The 13,288-nt window shown below is 43.8% G+C and overlaps 1 protein-coding gene across 1 annotated transcript in view; it reads right to left on the reverse strand.

The window, feature by feature from the left end:
- CSMD1 (CUB and Sushi multiple domains 1) overlaps positions 1–13,288 on the reverse strand; it is a 1,512,254-nt gene that overhangs the window by 477,741 nt on the left and 1,021,225 nt on the right. The window contains exon 9 of the mRNA XM_029933196.1: positions 10,007–10,131. Within this exon, the coding sequence (XP_029789056.1) occupies positions 10,007–10,131 (125 nt within the window). The remainder of the gene's footprint in view (positions 1–10,006; positions 10,132–13,288) is intronic.

Consider the following 13,288-nt stretch of genomic DNA (forward strand, 5'->3'; position numbering starts at 1 on the left):
CCTCTCAAAATAAATAAACATTAAAAAAATTAACAAAAATTAACAATGTATATATTTCAAATGGCCTCCATTTTAAGAAAGGAGGGTTTTATTTCCCTTCAAATTGGCAGATAATTTTTAGAAATCAAATATCAGCTTGCAATGGAATCTAATTCATACCTATTCCTATTAATAGTTCTTTATGGTGATGACTCACAGATCTTTCTGTCCTACAAGGCTGTGAATTTCTATCTTGGGAAACCACCCTTCCCTAAGCATCAGCACCACGGCCAGCGTCTAGAGCTGCTGACATAGAAAAATGAGATCAGAGTAGACAACTTCTCAGTCACTTGATACTTACTATGAAAACAATTAGCTGAGAATTAATGTACACATCAATTAACAAAAACAGGAAAATCAACGTTTAAAATATTGGCGTTTACTTTGAAAATGGACAAAATTTCTTAAATAAAGATACATAAAAGACGATCTCATTTTCAAAATTCAGTAGGTTCCCCCCCCACAGAGAGCTAACTGTACACAAACACTTCTACCACTACATGCTACAGAATCTATTTTTAGGAGCACATTCTCAGAAAGGATCATGAACTTCAGATGCGAAAGTTTTTTAAAGCTCCCTGGTAGCAATATTCATCAGAAAGTCTTAGAAGTTATCGTCAATACATGTTGATTTACAATGCCTTTGTGTTACATGCTCTTTCTTTGCTAAATTTCATACTGAGAAGTTGCTGTAAGCATAATGTTACATTACTCAATAAATATTTTTTGACTTAATTTTGAATTAATATTACCGATGTGCCACTCTAAGTATATCAACCTTCAATAAAACATCAGAAGAGTCAGTGAGTGCATTGGGAACTAATTGTTACATTCCCACCGACAATTTGTGCCCATCCAGTCATTAGCCTTAGCTGTCACTCTGCTGAAAAGTTCACCAAATCTGACATCCCGTCAACGGCCTTATGTCCCACTTGTCTGCTTTGAAGGGTGACCCTTAACTTGACTTATTCAAATTGCCTACCCAGCTCTCCAAGAAATTCATCTAACCCACTGCTTGGGGAAATAGGATTTTTAGTGATTATGTATTTTAGTGGGTTACCTATTAGTACAACATTTACAGTAAAGCAGTACATTTGCCACATTTTCATGCATATTGAGGACTGCGTCTCATATAGAGTGAGTTATGAATCCAACCTCTTCAGAGATCTTTTTCATCAGAAATTGTCAAATTAATTCATAAAATAATTTATTTCTTTTGTCATAGAAATATATCTCTGTTTTTGCAATACATTTTTCTAATCCATTAATTTAACTATTTTTTACCCATTCTTTCAATCAAGCCATCAGGACAGGAATTTTTCTCTGTCTTAACCACTATATTACCTTAATAATTAGAACAATTCCTAGCATTTGATAATTTTCCCCCTAAATACTTAAGAGTTCTTAAACCAGGGGTTTAAGAACCCTTAAATAAATGACCTAGCTCTATTTCATTATAATCCTCTGCCTTAGGAAACTGTTAAAACCTTTAGCTGGTGCCTCAGTCTTTGCTCTTCTGAATCTCCCCCACCCTCGTCATCTGCTTCCTCACTCAACGAGGATACCACCATCAGCACACCCATCACGGGGTGCTGCTTTCTGGACCAATGTTGTTCTAGTAATCACGGATAACCCCCGGATTTCCCACTGGCAACCTCTCCAAGTTCAATCATCACGTGCAAGTCCTCACTGAGTAATACTACCGTGTTCTGAACTGTGACGGTTCCAGTGTCTCATTGTCCAGGTGCATAGAGTCCGCTGTGCACACTGGGTGTGACCTTCTGAATCCCGTGCAGGCAGTCTGTCACCTAGCATTTCCCTTCCATCCTGGGGTCCTGTGGCAGGGTTCTATGAGCTGGCCAGATCTCTGAATTTTTTTTAAGTTTGTTTGTTTACAGAGAGAGAGAGAGAGAGAAAGCACGAGGGCAGGGGAAGGGCAGACAGAGGGAGAAAAAGAATCCCAAACGGGCTCTGCACTGTCAGCACAGAGCCCCATGTGGAGCTTGAGCTCATGAACTGAGAGATCATGACCTCAGGGGGGTCTCACTGCCCGAGCCCCCAGCCCCTAAACCCCGAGTTGTAGAGCAGAGTGAGACACGCTGCTAGCCATGTCACACTCCTTGTCCCCCCGCCTTGTCAGCCTCAACACCTGAAGGTAAATTCCCTTCACACCCACTGTATGTCACTTTTCTGGTAAAAGCCTCCTCTAGGGGAAGACACCCAAGACCGCGTTCCCTAAGAATGGGGGGGAGGGGCTGTGGGGCAGGAAGGAACAAAGGTGCGCCCAGAGCCTTCTAAGCAGCATGACCGGGGGCAGTTTACCTGCAAAGCACATTTCTGTTGCTTCCCCAATGGTTTTTGGGCTACAGTTGAATAGGAACTTGACAATGGTATGTGGATTCCTGAAACCAGGCTATTTTCTGATGCAGAAGCTGGAGCCCCGAGGACCCGCCACCCGGCCTGCCTCTCCATGCCCTGGACTCTTTGCTGGGTCCTCACTGCACGCTAGGCATGGATCGTGGACCTTCTCGGACACGGACTGTCCTGCTAGTGTAGCAAACCTGCTCCAGTGAAGAGTGAGCGATTTCAGTGTCCATGGAGGTGGGGGTATTCCCGCAAACAGTGGCTGCTGCACCGAACGTTGTACGAAGACGGTCAAGCAGTCAACACAGTGCTTAACTGGCCGACATAGTTCAGTAATGACACTACGGTAATGTCAAACAAGGTTTTATACTCTGCCTTGTCCAGATCTGCCTGGAAATACAGCATCTAATATAAAGTAACACATAAATGACCAATAATGCTTAACAAATGGTCTTTGACAATAACCATGACCAAAGGACAGCTAATATTACTCACTCATGTGGCAGTGTTCTAAACTTGTGAACTCAAAGTTTACTTACATGTTTTATGTTTTTAAAATTAAGTAAGAATTCACATGATAGTAGAAAATATAAGAAGAAGGAAGTAGAGAAAAACTATCTGATTTTGGATGCAAATATATGCCATTTATCTATTTAATCAATGAATATTAAGTATAAAACATATTTGTTTCACATAATCCATCTTATATAATAAGAAGTTATAACTTGTCCATCTATGTAAATTCAGTTCCAGGAATCTGTACTGTTCTATAGTAACTATCTAATTAATCACATTAGTTGGAGAGGAATAGTCCCAATGACTACATTTAAATTAAAAGGCTACCTTGAATCATATCTGAAGCATGTTTCGAACACTTTAATAGTATATTTGATAGTCTGTTTCTTGTATGTTTTTAGGAGAAAGCATTTTAATCAATCCTAGCTTTCGTGTTTTATCCAGATTGTCAACTGAGGTGGAAAAAAGTGTGTCGTAGGGGTTAAGAGTCACTTTTCTTAATCACAGCTGAGTTCCAAGACTGGTTAATGCAGTTACTGGACATCTCATCTGGCTTTAGTGCATTTCTCACCCCTCAGCTTTTTCAGTGAGTGAACTAATCACAGCTTCATCTGTGATTGTGGCAAGGCTGGAAGGGCAGAGAGCAAGGAGGGCATGTAGCATATCGTGGCCTGCGTACAGCAGAAATGCACGAGGCACGCTTCCTGTGCACCAGGGACGGGGTCAGGCACAGATGATTCAGCAGATGCAGAACAACACCAAGATCCTTTCCTTCCTCGGGCAAGTAACACATCAACACATGCCACCTACTGTGCAGAGGACACAGAAGCTCTCTAGGAAAGTCTGAGGAAGGGTTTGGGGCGTATCTAGAAAAGACTTGCTCAAGAAGATGGTGGTCATGGTAGGATTTTGGGAGAGATGATGGTTGAACAAAGGTGGAGTCTGGACAGCCACATGGACACCTGGAGGGAGGGTCCCAGGCAGAAGGACAACATGAGAGGACCCTGTGTCAGAAATGTCCACATCATGTTCCAGGAACATAATTAGCACCAAATTAGCAGTAGTGTTCAAGTCATTTTATGTCAACAGAATTGGAGAGTGATAGACATATACACAGTTTTATTATTTAAAATAACCTAATTAAAAGGAGAGAAAAATGTGTTTTTTACCCAAGTAGGCTTCAACTAAAAGGTATAAAACTTTAGAAGTCTAGAAGCAACAAGAGAAAATTTTCCAAATTCACTGGAATTAAATTAAAAGTTAAAAGTCTGTATGTCTCTTTAACTCTTGAGATTATAGCTACCTGGTAAAATAATCAGTATACAAAGCATAATCTTAAAATTGACTTGAAATTTAAGCCAGTAGAATAATGAGTCCTCCTTCAGGGAAGTGGCCTTTGACCACTATTTACAAGGTCCTTTCTGCATGGAGAGAAAACATAGGTAAGAAAGAATAAGCTATAAAAAGTTCTTGGCAAATGACAACTTAATAAATTGAAAGTAATTTTTAGCTAACCTAATGTAGAGTCCGGAGGGAAGAGCTTTATTCTAGGACCCCTGGTGGTTGTAATTGCGGTCCATGTAACCACAGTTACAAATGCAAACACTACTTCACTTTTCTTATGTGCTCTTTCAACTCAGTGAGCAACTAAAAATATTAATTCCACAGATCAGAGTGCCTTAGCGTGAACGGAAGTTCTCTCTCCTAAGCCCCGGTAAATATTGACAGAATGAAATGCCAGCTGAAACATTTTACTTAAAAATCCTCTTCCTTTGTTTGTTGATTTGTTTGCTTACTTTAAAAATCTACTGCCAAAGATGCTTTGCATAGTTGTAAACAGCTCAAAATATTTTACCCTGTGAAAACTCATACTAGTTGCTTTCATGTGAAGTAAGTGTGAAGTAAATGACGTAATCATAATCTCAAACAAAATCACTTGCATAATCACCAAGGTATGACAACCATTTGTCTATTTGGTAACAGGAGGGAAAGGTAATGCCCACCCCATTCCCCAAGCTAATCAGCTAATGTAAGCATTGGCTAAGGACACCAGTGTCCAGATGTGAAAGATCGCTTCTGACTCACTGCAGTTTATCAAACGCTCCATCAGATATTCCCCGTGTAGAGAAGGCACGGTAATTACTTAAGAGTTAGAGACCCTTCATGAAGATGAGAACCTCGAGAACCTGCCCTTAAGTCACGACCTGAAATCTCACAAGGCGCGCAGAGCTCAGCGTGTTGGATGGATGGCTGAATTTAGAACATGTTGGCTGAGATGATCAATACAAGGGCTTATTTTCAGCCTCAGAATGAATCAGGAAATCCCAAACCATGATGTTCTCTCCTTACTGTTTATTATGATGGCTCAGACTGGAAAGTGAATTCAGAAAATGGCTCTTGGTGTTTGGGACCCACTGATAGCTAACTAACTATCCCATGTCTGGTTTGTGTAGCATCTGAAATGCCATTAAGTTTCATGGTATCCATCTCCCCCATATTTTAGATATCTCAAGCTTTTTACAGAAATAGTTCTAAAATCTCAACGTTCCTTATTATTTTTTTTAAATCTCCACTTAAAATTTTTTTCAGCTCTTCTGCAATTGCTGAACCTATCAGTAGAAGCAGGTAGAGACACAATTTAAAGGAGAGAATGCTAACCGACTCAGGGTTCCTAAATACTTCCAACCTGAGAAACTGAAAACATTTTTAAATGTCTGTTTATTTGAGAGAGAGAGAGAGAGTGCATGCATGCGAGAGATCATGAGTGGGGAAGGGGCAGAGAGCAAGGGAGACATAATCCCAAGATCAGAGGCTGACTCGGGGCTTGATCTCATGAACCATGGAGGCATGACCTGAGCCCAGCTCAAAAGTCAGATGCTTAGCTGACTGGGCCAGCAGGCACCCCGAAACTTACAAATATTAACGGAAGAAGGTATGTTCTACAGGGAGGATGCCCTCTGGGAATCAGGGCACGACTCAGTGAGCTCTTTTCTCCTTTCACGCCTACAAGGGTGTTGACTACATCCCATAGCTGGAGAAAAGCGAGGCGTGCAGCTGAACCAAGTATCCAGAACTGAGATGTCCATACTGGGCACGGACCGCGTATGACCACAAGGCAGGTGAGAGGTGGCTAGTCTGAGCTGAGATGTGTTATTAGAATACGATACACCTGAATTTCCAAGTCGTTGTATGAAGAAAAAGAGAGAAAGAAGGGAAACATTTTTCTCATAATCTTTATATTGACTATATGTTAAGATGACAATATTTGGGGCATGTTGTATTAAATAAAATCTTATTAAACTTAATTTCCTCTGTTTCACAGTTTATTTTTTACCGGCTTTTAACCTGGCTACTAGATATCTTCAGCAACATCCCCATGCTTGTCCTTTGTTTCTAGGGGAAAGCACAGCTCTAGAGTCCTCAGAACAGGGCTCGAGGGATCCACCTACAGATGTGCTCGCCCGTCCGGCCATTCCGCTGGGTGAGTGACTGATCGGGCCCTGCTGCCTGGGGTGTGCAGCAGGTTACGCAAGACTGTTTTTTCCAGACCAGAGGGGGGATGTGCGTGCTGGCTTTGAGCAAGGAAGCTCTCCTCTCGTTAGAGGGCTGGGAGGGGAGGACAGGGCAGAGAAGGTGCTGGGAGCTATCTGAAGCTGGACTCCTGCAAGAAGGGGCATGCGCAGGTCTCTTATTTAACCATGATGCTCAAAGCTAAGCCTGTTCTGGTCCAGAAACCAGGAGGCTCCTGTACCCACAGGTCCACCACCCGCCTCCATCCACATGACCTACGGCTACCACTTGGCACCGGATGAAAATGCCGGCAGGTACGAGAGAAGGCTGAGTGACGGCCTCATTGCTTGCCCTCTCGCTCACAGAGGGCTGCAGGTGACACAGAGAAGCAACAACAAAACAACCAAGCAAACGAACAAGTAAAACACATGAACTTGTGACACATCTCTACGCAGCGACTCCTTCAGACTGTCCCCTTAAGGAAGAACACCTCCCTCGGGAGCCTGCAGTTTCGCCGCATGTCTGCTGCCCCTTCCTTCCGTGGAAACATAATTACTGGCTGCGCTTCTGACCGCCCCGGCTCAAAGCTGTATTTCAAAGTCTCACAGCCAGGTCAGAACACGTGGCTGGGACTTGGCCAGTGGGACCGGGCATGAAGACATGCACATGATGTTTCCTGGGGACCCTCCGTGGATTACAGCTGCATTCCCTCAACCCACTTCTTCTAACCCCAAATCCCATTCCCTGGGCTGTGGCTAGCGCCCGGGACCGTGAGGGCAAGGGCCTGACCACACGGCCGACAGGGTGGGTCCTGGGGGCATTTCCATCCTGGAAATGGCACCACCACCCTGGCCGTGTGCTGCCCAGCCCCTGGTGTCTTCGTGAGATGGAAGCCCATGTCCGTCCGGGTCTGGATGTTTGTCGCCTGATCTTTATCACCTAATTCTAACTAGCAGATCTCAGATTCTCCTCAGTAGAGGATTTCAGGCCTTTCTATTCAAATTTTTTGCTTCATGTTTTGTTACTGCAACTAAAATATATTTTTCTTTAAAACATTAAGTTTTAAAAATATATTTGTTACTGTTCCGCAGACCCAGTGTGTCCTAGTTAAGGATACAGGTTTGATACATACAGCCTTCACGGACAAGTCTTCTTGAGAACTACTTCCGGGAGCATCTGTGTGGCTCAGTGGGTTAAACACCGGACTCTTATTTCAGCTCGGGTCATGGGGTCAGGATTGGTGGTATGGAGCCTACACCAGGCTCCATGCCGGCAGCGCAGAGCCTGCTTGACATTCTCTTTCTCTGTCTGTCCCTTCCCTGCTCGTGCTCTCTTGCCCTTTCTCAACATAAATAAATAGACATTAAGAAATGTTTAAAAAGTAGATACATAATATAAAATAAAAGAGAATTACTTCTAACTAGTACAGCTCATTACTTCAGAAAGTTAAAAGTCCTCAGACAAGAGCTGAAGAAGGATCTGAGAAGGACGCAGCATCTAGTGTAACCCAACCATCGGGACGACCGACTGGGAGGGACAGATGGGACATCAGGGCTGATAGGTCTTCGCTTCTGGGTGGGACAGAGGCAGGCATCAGGGAGTGACAGGTCTCGCAGAAAACAAGCCAAGGGACCTCTCAGGAGACAAAGGTCCTGAGAAGAGCCCTTCCCTTGTGAAACAGAGTTCTGTGGGGCACGAGAACCTGCGGGGACAGGCAGCGGAAAGGCTCCTGTCCAACTCCCTCCAAGCCTGAGCATTCGGAGGTGGAGGGCGGAGAAGGCGGCTGCTCTCCGTGGGGTGTGGGGGAGCATCTCAGGCCTGACACCGAGTCAGGTTACGAGTGGGGGCTGGAGCCTGAGACAGTGTTCTGAGCTTAAGATGACGTTCAGGCCGAAAGAAAGAGAAGGCTATGGATTAACAAGAGTCAAATAATATCCTACACACATAGTTCCTTAATTTACTCTCAAATACCAATTTAAAGTGGATGCACCTTTCCTAGTTTTGCTTATTTTGGGCTTCAAAATAATGACATATATTTCTGGTACACAAGAGCAAGCAAAGCATGAAATAATAGACACATCTTTCCCTGAATGGAAGCAAAAATAATACCTGTGCACCAGCCCTCATTCATTACTGGGAGCATGAGACGTTACCATCACTTGATAGGGGCATGGCTTTTGCTAGAATTCCTTGGAAAGCCTGCTGCTGTCTGAAGTGTTGGATCGTGGACAAAGCTAGACAGTGGTGTGTGACAGAGAGCAGGCAGCCAGAGCCTCGTGTTTCCGGGACCAGGATCTGGGGCTTCTCTGAGAAGCGTGTCCAGCTCGGGGGGGGGGGGGGGGGGGGCCTCCCACAGGTGGCGGCCAGAACACACCACACTCCGTCCTCGGACGCAGCTCGAGGCCCCAGCGCCCTGGCTTCCTCTATTTCCCACCGGCCCCAGCACCTCAGATGGCTGCAGGCAAGGGCTACAGCACAGCCAATCGGGCACCACAGTCTCTGCATCTCAGATGCAGCGAGCAGTCTATTTGGTAACTACTCTGTCTCACAGGATGTCCCTGGCATTGCTTAAACCTCGAGAGGAAATTATGAATCTATTCACCTTAAAAAAAGGCTCTAAGGAGGGATAAGATATTCTCTTACATAAAACTTCCCTCTTCATTCATTGGTCAACTCTGCTTTTTTCCCCCCCTTTAAATGTATCAATTTGCATACATTATTTTATGGCCAAAATGCATAAACCAAAACCAAAACAAAAGCCTGGTTTCTCTTTGGATTTTACTGGTTTTCCATATAAAACAGCCTGCATAGTCTTCTGCTGGTCTCACTGCGGACCGTAGAACTCTGGTAGGACTGTTCACATACTGCCTGGAAGTGACCAATCTGTAGTTTGACGTCTCTGCAGAAGAAAATGACGATGTGCGGTATCATGTTCTGCTACGGGACACCTAAGTTTAAGATCTTTCATCGGTGAAATACTAACTTGGGAGGAGGTTAACCAACTCCCTTTACCACTGATACCAACCCAAGAATTCAACCTGATGGCCACTGAGCAGAGAGCATGTTTACACTTGAAGGGGTGTACACAAAACCTGTGGAAGGATCTGGTCACGTAACCGATTTACGAAATACGCAAACTGTGTATATATAGAGAGCTGAGAGAGGAGTACCAGGTCACCCCGAGTACTCCACAAAGTGTGTGTGTGTGTGCGTGTGTGTGTGTGTGCGTGTGTGTACCTGTGTGTGTGTGTCCATGTGTGTATATATGTGTGTGTATATAGAGGAGTACCAAGTCACACGAGTGTGTGTGCATGTGTGTGTGTGTGTGGACAAGTACCAAGTCACACCGAGTGTGTACGCAGGTATGTGCAATGGTCAGGTTTGTTCCCAGAGTTCCAGAAATTTAATAACTGCTACTATCCTTTGAAATGTTTGCTTCCTCACAAATTCCGAAGAAATACTTCTCTTCCACGCAGCTCACGAGGAACACGTGCACCAGCACCTGCCTCGTTCCGTTCTGCCTGCTCCCGGCCGCCCCGTGCAGTCACAAGTCCCGCCAGGTGCGCACCCCCCTCACCTCGGCAGATGGGCCGGTGGTCGCTCCAGGCGGCCAGTGTCTCGGTGACCCTCTGGCAGGTTATGCTCTTGGAGCCCTGGAGCACGTAATTGTCCTCACAGGAGAACTGGACACTGGCACCAACCCTAAATAATTAAAAAGGTAAAGAACAGAAAACAACCCAAATTAGTCATGAAGTCTTTGAAACAAAAAATGGGCACAGTGTTGTCAGAGCGTCGTGCCCTTTACGGGGCCGTTAGAGACAATGCTTAGATAGAGCCCTGGAACTGGGCACAGGACGGACAGCGCAGGACCGGGTTCAAACTTCTCTTCTGCCAACTTCTTAGCTAAGTAAATCCATGGACCTTAATTTCTCATCTCTAAAATGAACAAAGTCACAAAGGTGGCCTGACTGCATGCTGTGGCGTGAGTGTGTAAGGAAGAGCCGTGTATTCTAAGAACACAGCTGGAGCCCTTCTTCATGAATAAATACTCTGCAAAAGCAGGGGCTGAAAAAGGCCAGTTACGAAAACGTCCCAGTTCACAGAAAGACGGGCGCTATGCGGTGCCACTTACATCGCTCCCTAATACCCAAGGACAGACAGACGTCCCCAGGGACTTGGGGGAGAGGAAATGGGCTGTTATTAATCAGCTGCCATCACGTTTTACTTAAGTAAGATGAATAAACCCCAGAGATCAGATACACAACACTGAGCATCCAGTCAACAGTAATGGGTACTTACAATTGACTAAGAGCAGAGACCTTACAATAAGTGTTTTCATCAAAATAAAATAAAATAAAATAAAACAAAATAAAAATTCTCCCAGTGAAAAGGTGAGAAAATGTCTTAGTAAAAAATCTATTTTACTATCATAAACATTAATTATATTCAGAAGGCCAGTGATACAGCGTTTTAGAAATACACCTTATAGGAAAAAATAATTTGTTTTACCAAAAAAAAAAAAAAAAAAAACCAATCTACAGAGCCTGGGTGGCTCAGTTGATTAAGCCTCCGACTTCAGCTCAGGTCATGACTCACAGCTTGAGAGTTCAAGCCCAGTATCAGCTTCTGTGATGACAGCTCGGAGCCTAAAGCCTGCTTCAGACTCTGTTTCCCTTGCTTTGTGCCCTTCTCTGTCTCTCCTTTCTCTCAAAAATAAGTAAACATTAAAAAAAAATTTAAGAAATAAGCAATCCATCCAGCCTAGCAGATAGTTCTGGCTTCAGAGCTGCACCTGAAAGCAGGAAGCTCTAAGGTTGTACGTGTAACAAAATGTTGAACAGCAATCACCCAGCAGGTGCGGGAGAAAACGTGCGAGGCACACATCGGGTCTGAACACACCAGTCCTTCCTTCCTCCTAGCCAGGTGTCTGGAAGGGAGCGAACTAGTACCTCACTCGCCTCCTGCTTCAAGACGAGTGTCCATGGATGTTTTCCACTTGACAGACTCTGAGCTTGATGTTGACAAAAATGGGATGCAAGGGGTCTCTGGGGAGAAAGACGCAAGGCACCCTGGGCACAGAGGCAGCTGGTCACAAATGGGGGGTGGTGGATGAACACATGCGTTTTGCCTCTACTTATGGAAAACCCTCATCCAGTCTCAGAGCCACACCACCCGAGTGACACCACACCAGAACCACACTTCCACACAACACTCTGGGGACGGTCACAGGCATCTGCAAAAATCATCACATCGGGGTCAAAGCAACTTGAAAAATTCTGGATTTAACAAAATGTGGCATCTTCTCTAGAGAGGACTCTCGGTGTGCTACAATATGCCAAAACGTATTTTGCTTACAGAAGAGAATATAAAGTGTGTAAAGATTTTCAAATTTATATATTTCCAGGAAGCCCTTTTTCACCAGTATCCATGGAAACTAAAACTCTGTGGAATTAATTTTGAGAAACACTGTATCATAGGTACATAACACGTATTCTTTTTGAAAGTGAGAGGTGTGAAAAACAAAATATAGACATAATACTAATTTTCATGGTCAGTCATAACAGCTACATATTTAAAACATGTATATTTAAACATGTTATTTAAAACAGCTATACATTTTAGAGACATCCGTCCATAATTTCTGCTCATTGGCCTTTGTTTAAATCTCTGGAGCCACAGTGAATAAATGAAATAAATCTAAAAATTTTGTTCTGAAAACAACTATTATTTCTCTATGTTTGGCTACATCTTCATTCCTTCTGTTTACCTAAATCTCACTTTTCATCTATTTTATCATTCTTTTGATACATTTTAATTGAACATCTACTATGTGCCACTCGGCTCTAGGCATCAGAGATGCAAAAATTAGTAAGAGTTAAAAGTGAACAAGAGTCCCATCTCATGGAAGTAACAGTCTAGTTAAGAGAAGAAAATACAAATAATAAACTAAGCAAGAATAATATAAACGTATCATAAGTGCTATGAATAAAATAGATCAAATGTGATGATGTGATTAACAACACATTAGAGGGAGTGGAATTTGAGAGTACGTCAACATTTTTTTTACAATCCTCTTAAACTGACGTGCTAATAGCTTCTACGTCATCACAGGTGTGATCAAGCAGAAAGGAAGAAAAGTGGGATTATCACTTCCATTTGGCAACTGCTACGTTTCCCCCCGAGCAGCCTATCACTCATTAGTCATGGTGGACTGCACTCTGCTCCACCTAAACGCGCACTGTTCCCCAGCGCTTGCTCAGCCCCCAATCAGTGGTCCTCCAGGTATTCTCAGACACTGGGTTTTGTTTGGACACCAAGAACCTCAATAATATCAGTGATCTGGCAATACGATATATATGTATCATCCAAAGTAGAGGCAGAGTTGGTTTCCAGAAGCCATGAAAATGTCCAAGAATAGAACCAAGGTTGACTAAATTATTTCAGATGTATTTGAAAGAACCCAATGTTGCCGCATAAATGTGAGCGTGAACACATAGTGATACAGAGTGGAGAACAGTCTGGTGCAAACGTGTACGGACCCCGGTAACAATAATCTGGTGGATCTGTATCTCTCTGTCAGGAAAGATAGGCACCGACTGTTTTCTGAGTGATGATGTCATCGTGAGTACACTTCTGTCTCTATATTCCAATAGTTTCATTACTTTTGGTTTTAATAATCTATAACTGAAGCCTTAAAAGCTCCTTTAAAACCCTACTAGTAGAACCCTGGTCTGACTGCTGGTCGGAAAGCAGAGGCGGGGGGGGGGGGGTTCGTCCAAGAACTGAGAGGCAGGGGCTCCGCGCACGATGAATCCGGCCGAGACTGAAAACCACAGAAACAATGATGGCCCGGTTTCCC

This window comes from Suricata suricatta, chromosome 1, assembly GCF_006229205.1.
Source record: "Suricata suricatta isolate VVHF042 chromosome 1, meerkat_22Aug2017_6uvM2_HiC, whole genome shotgun sequence".
Classification (NCBI taxonomy): Eukaryota; Metazoa; Chordata; class Mammalia; order Carnivora; family Herpestidae; genus Suricata; species Suricata suricatta.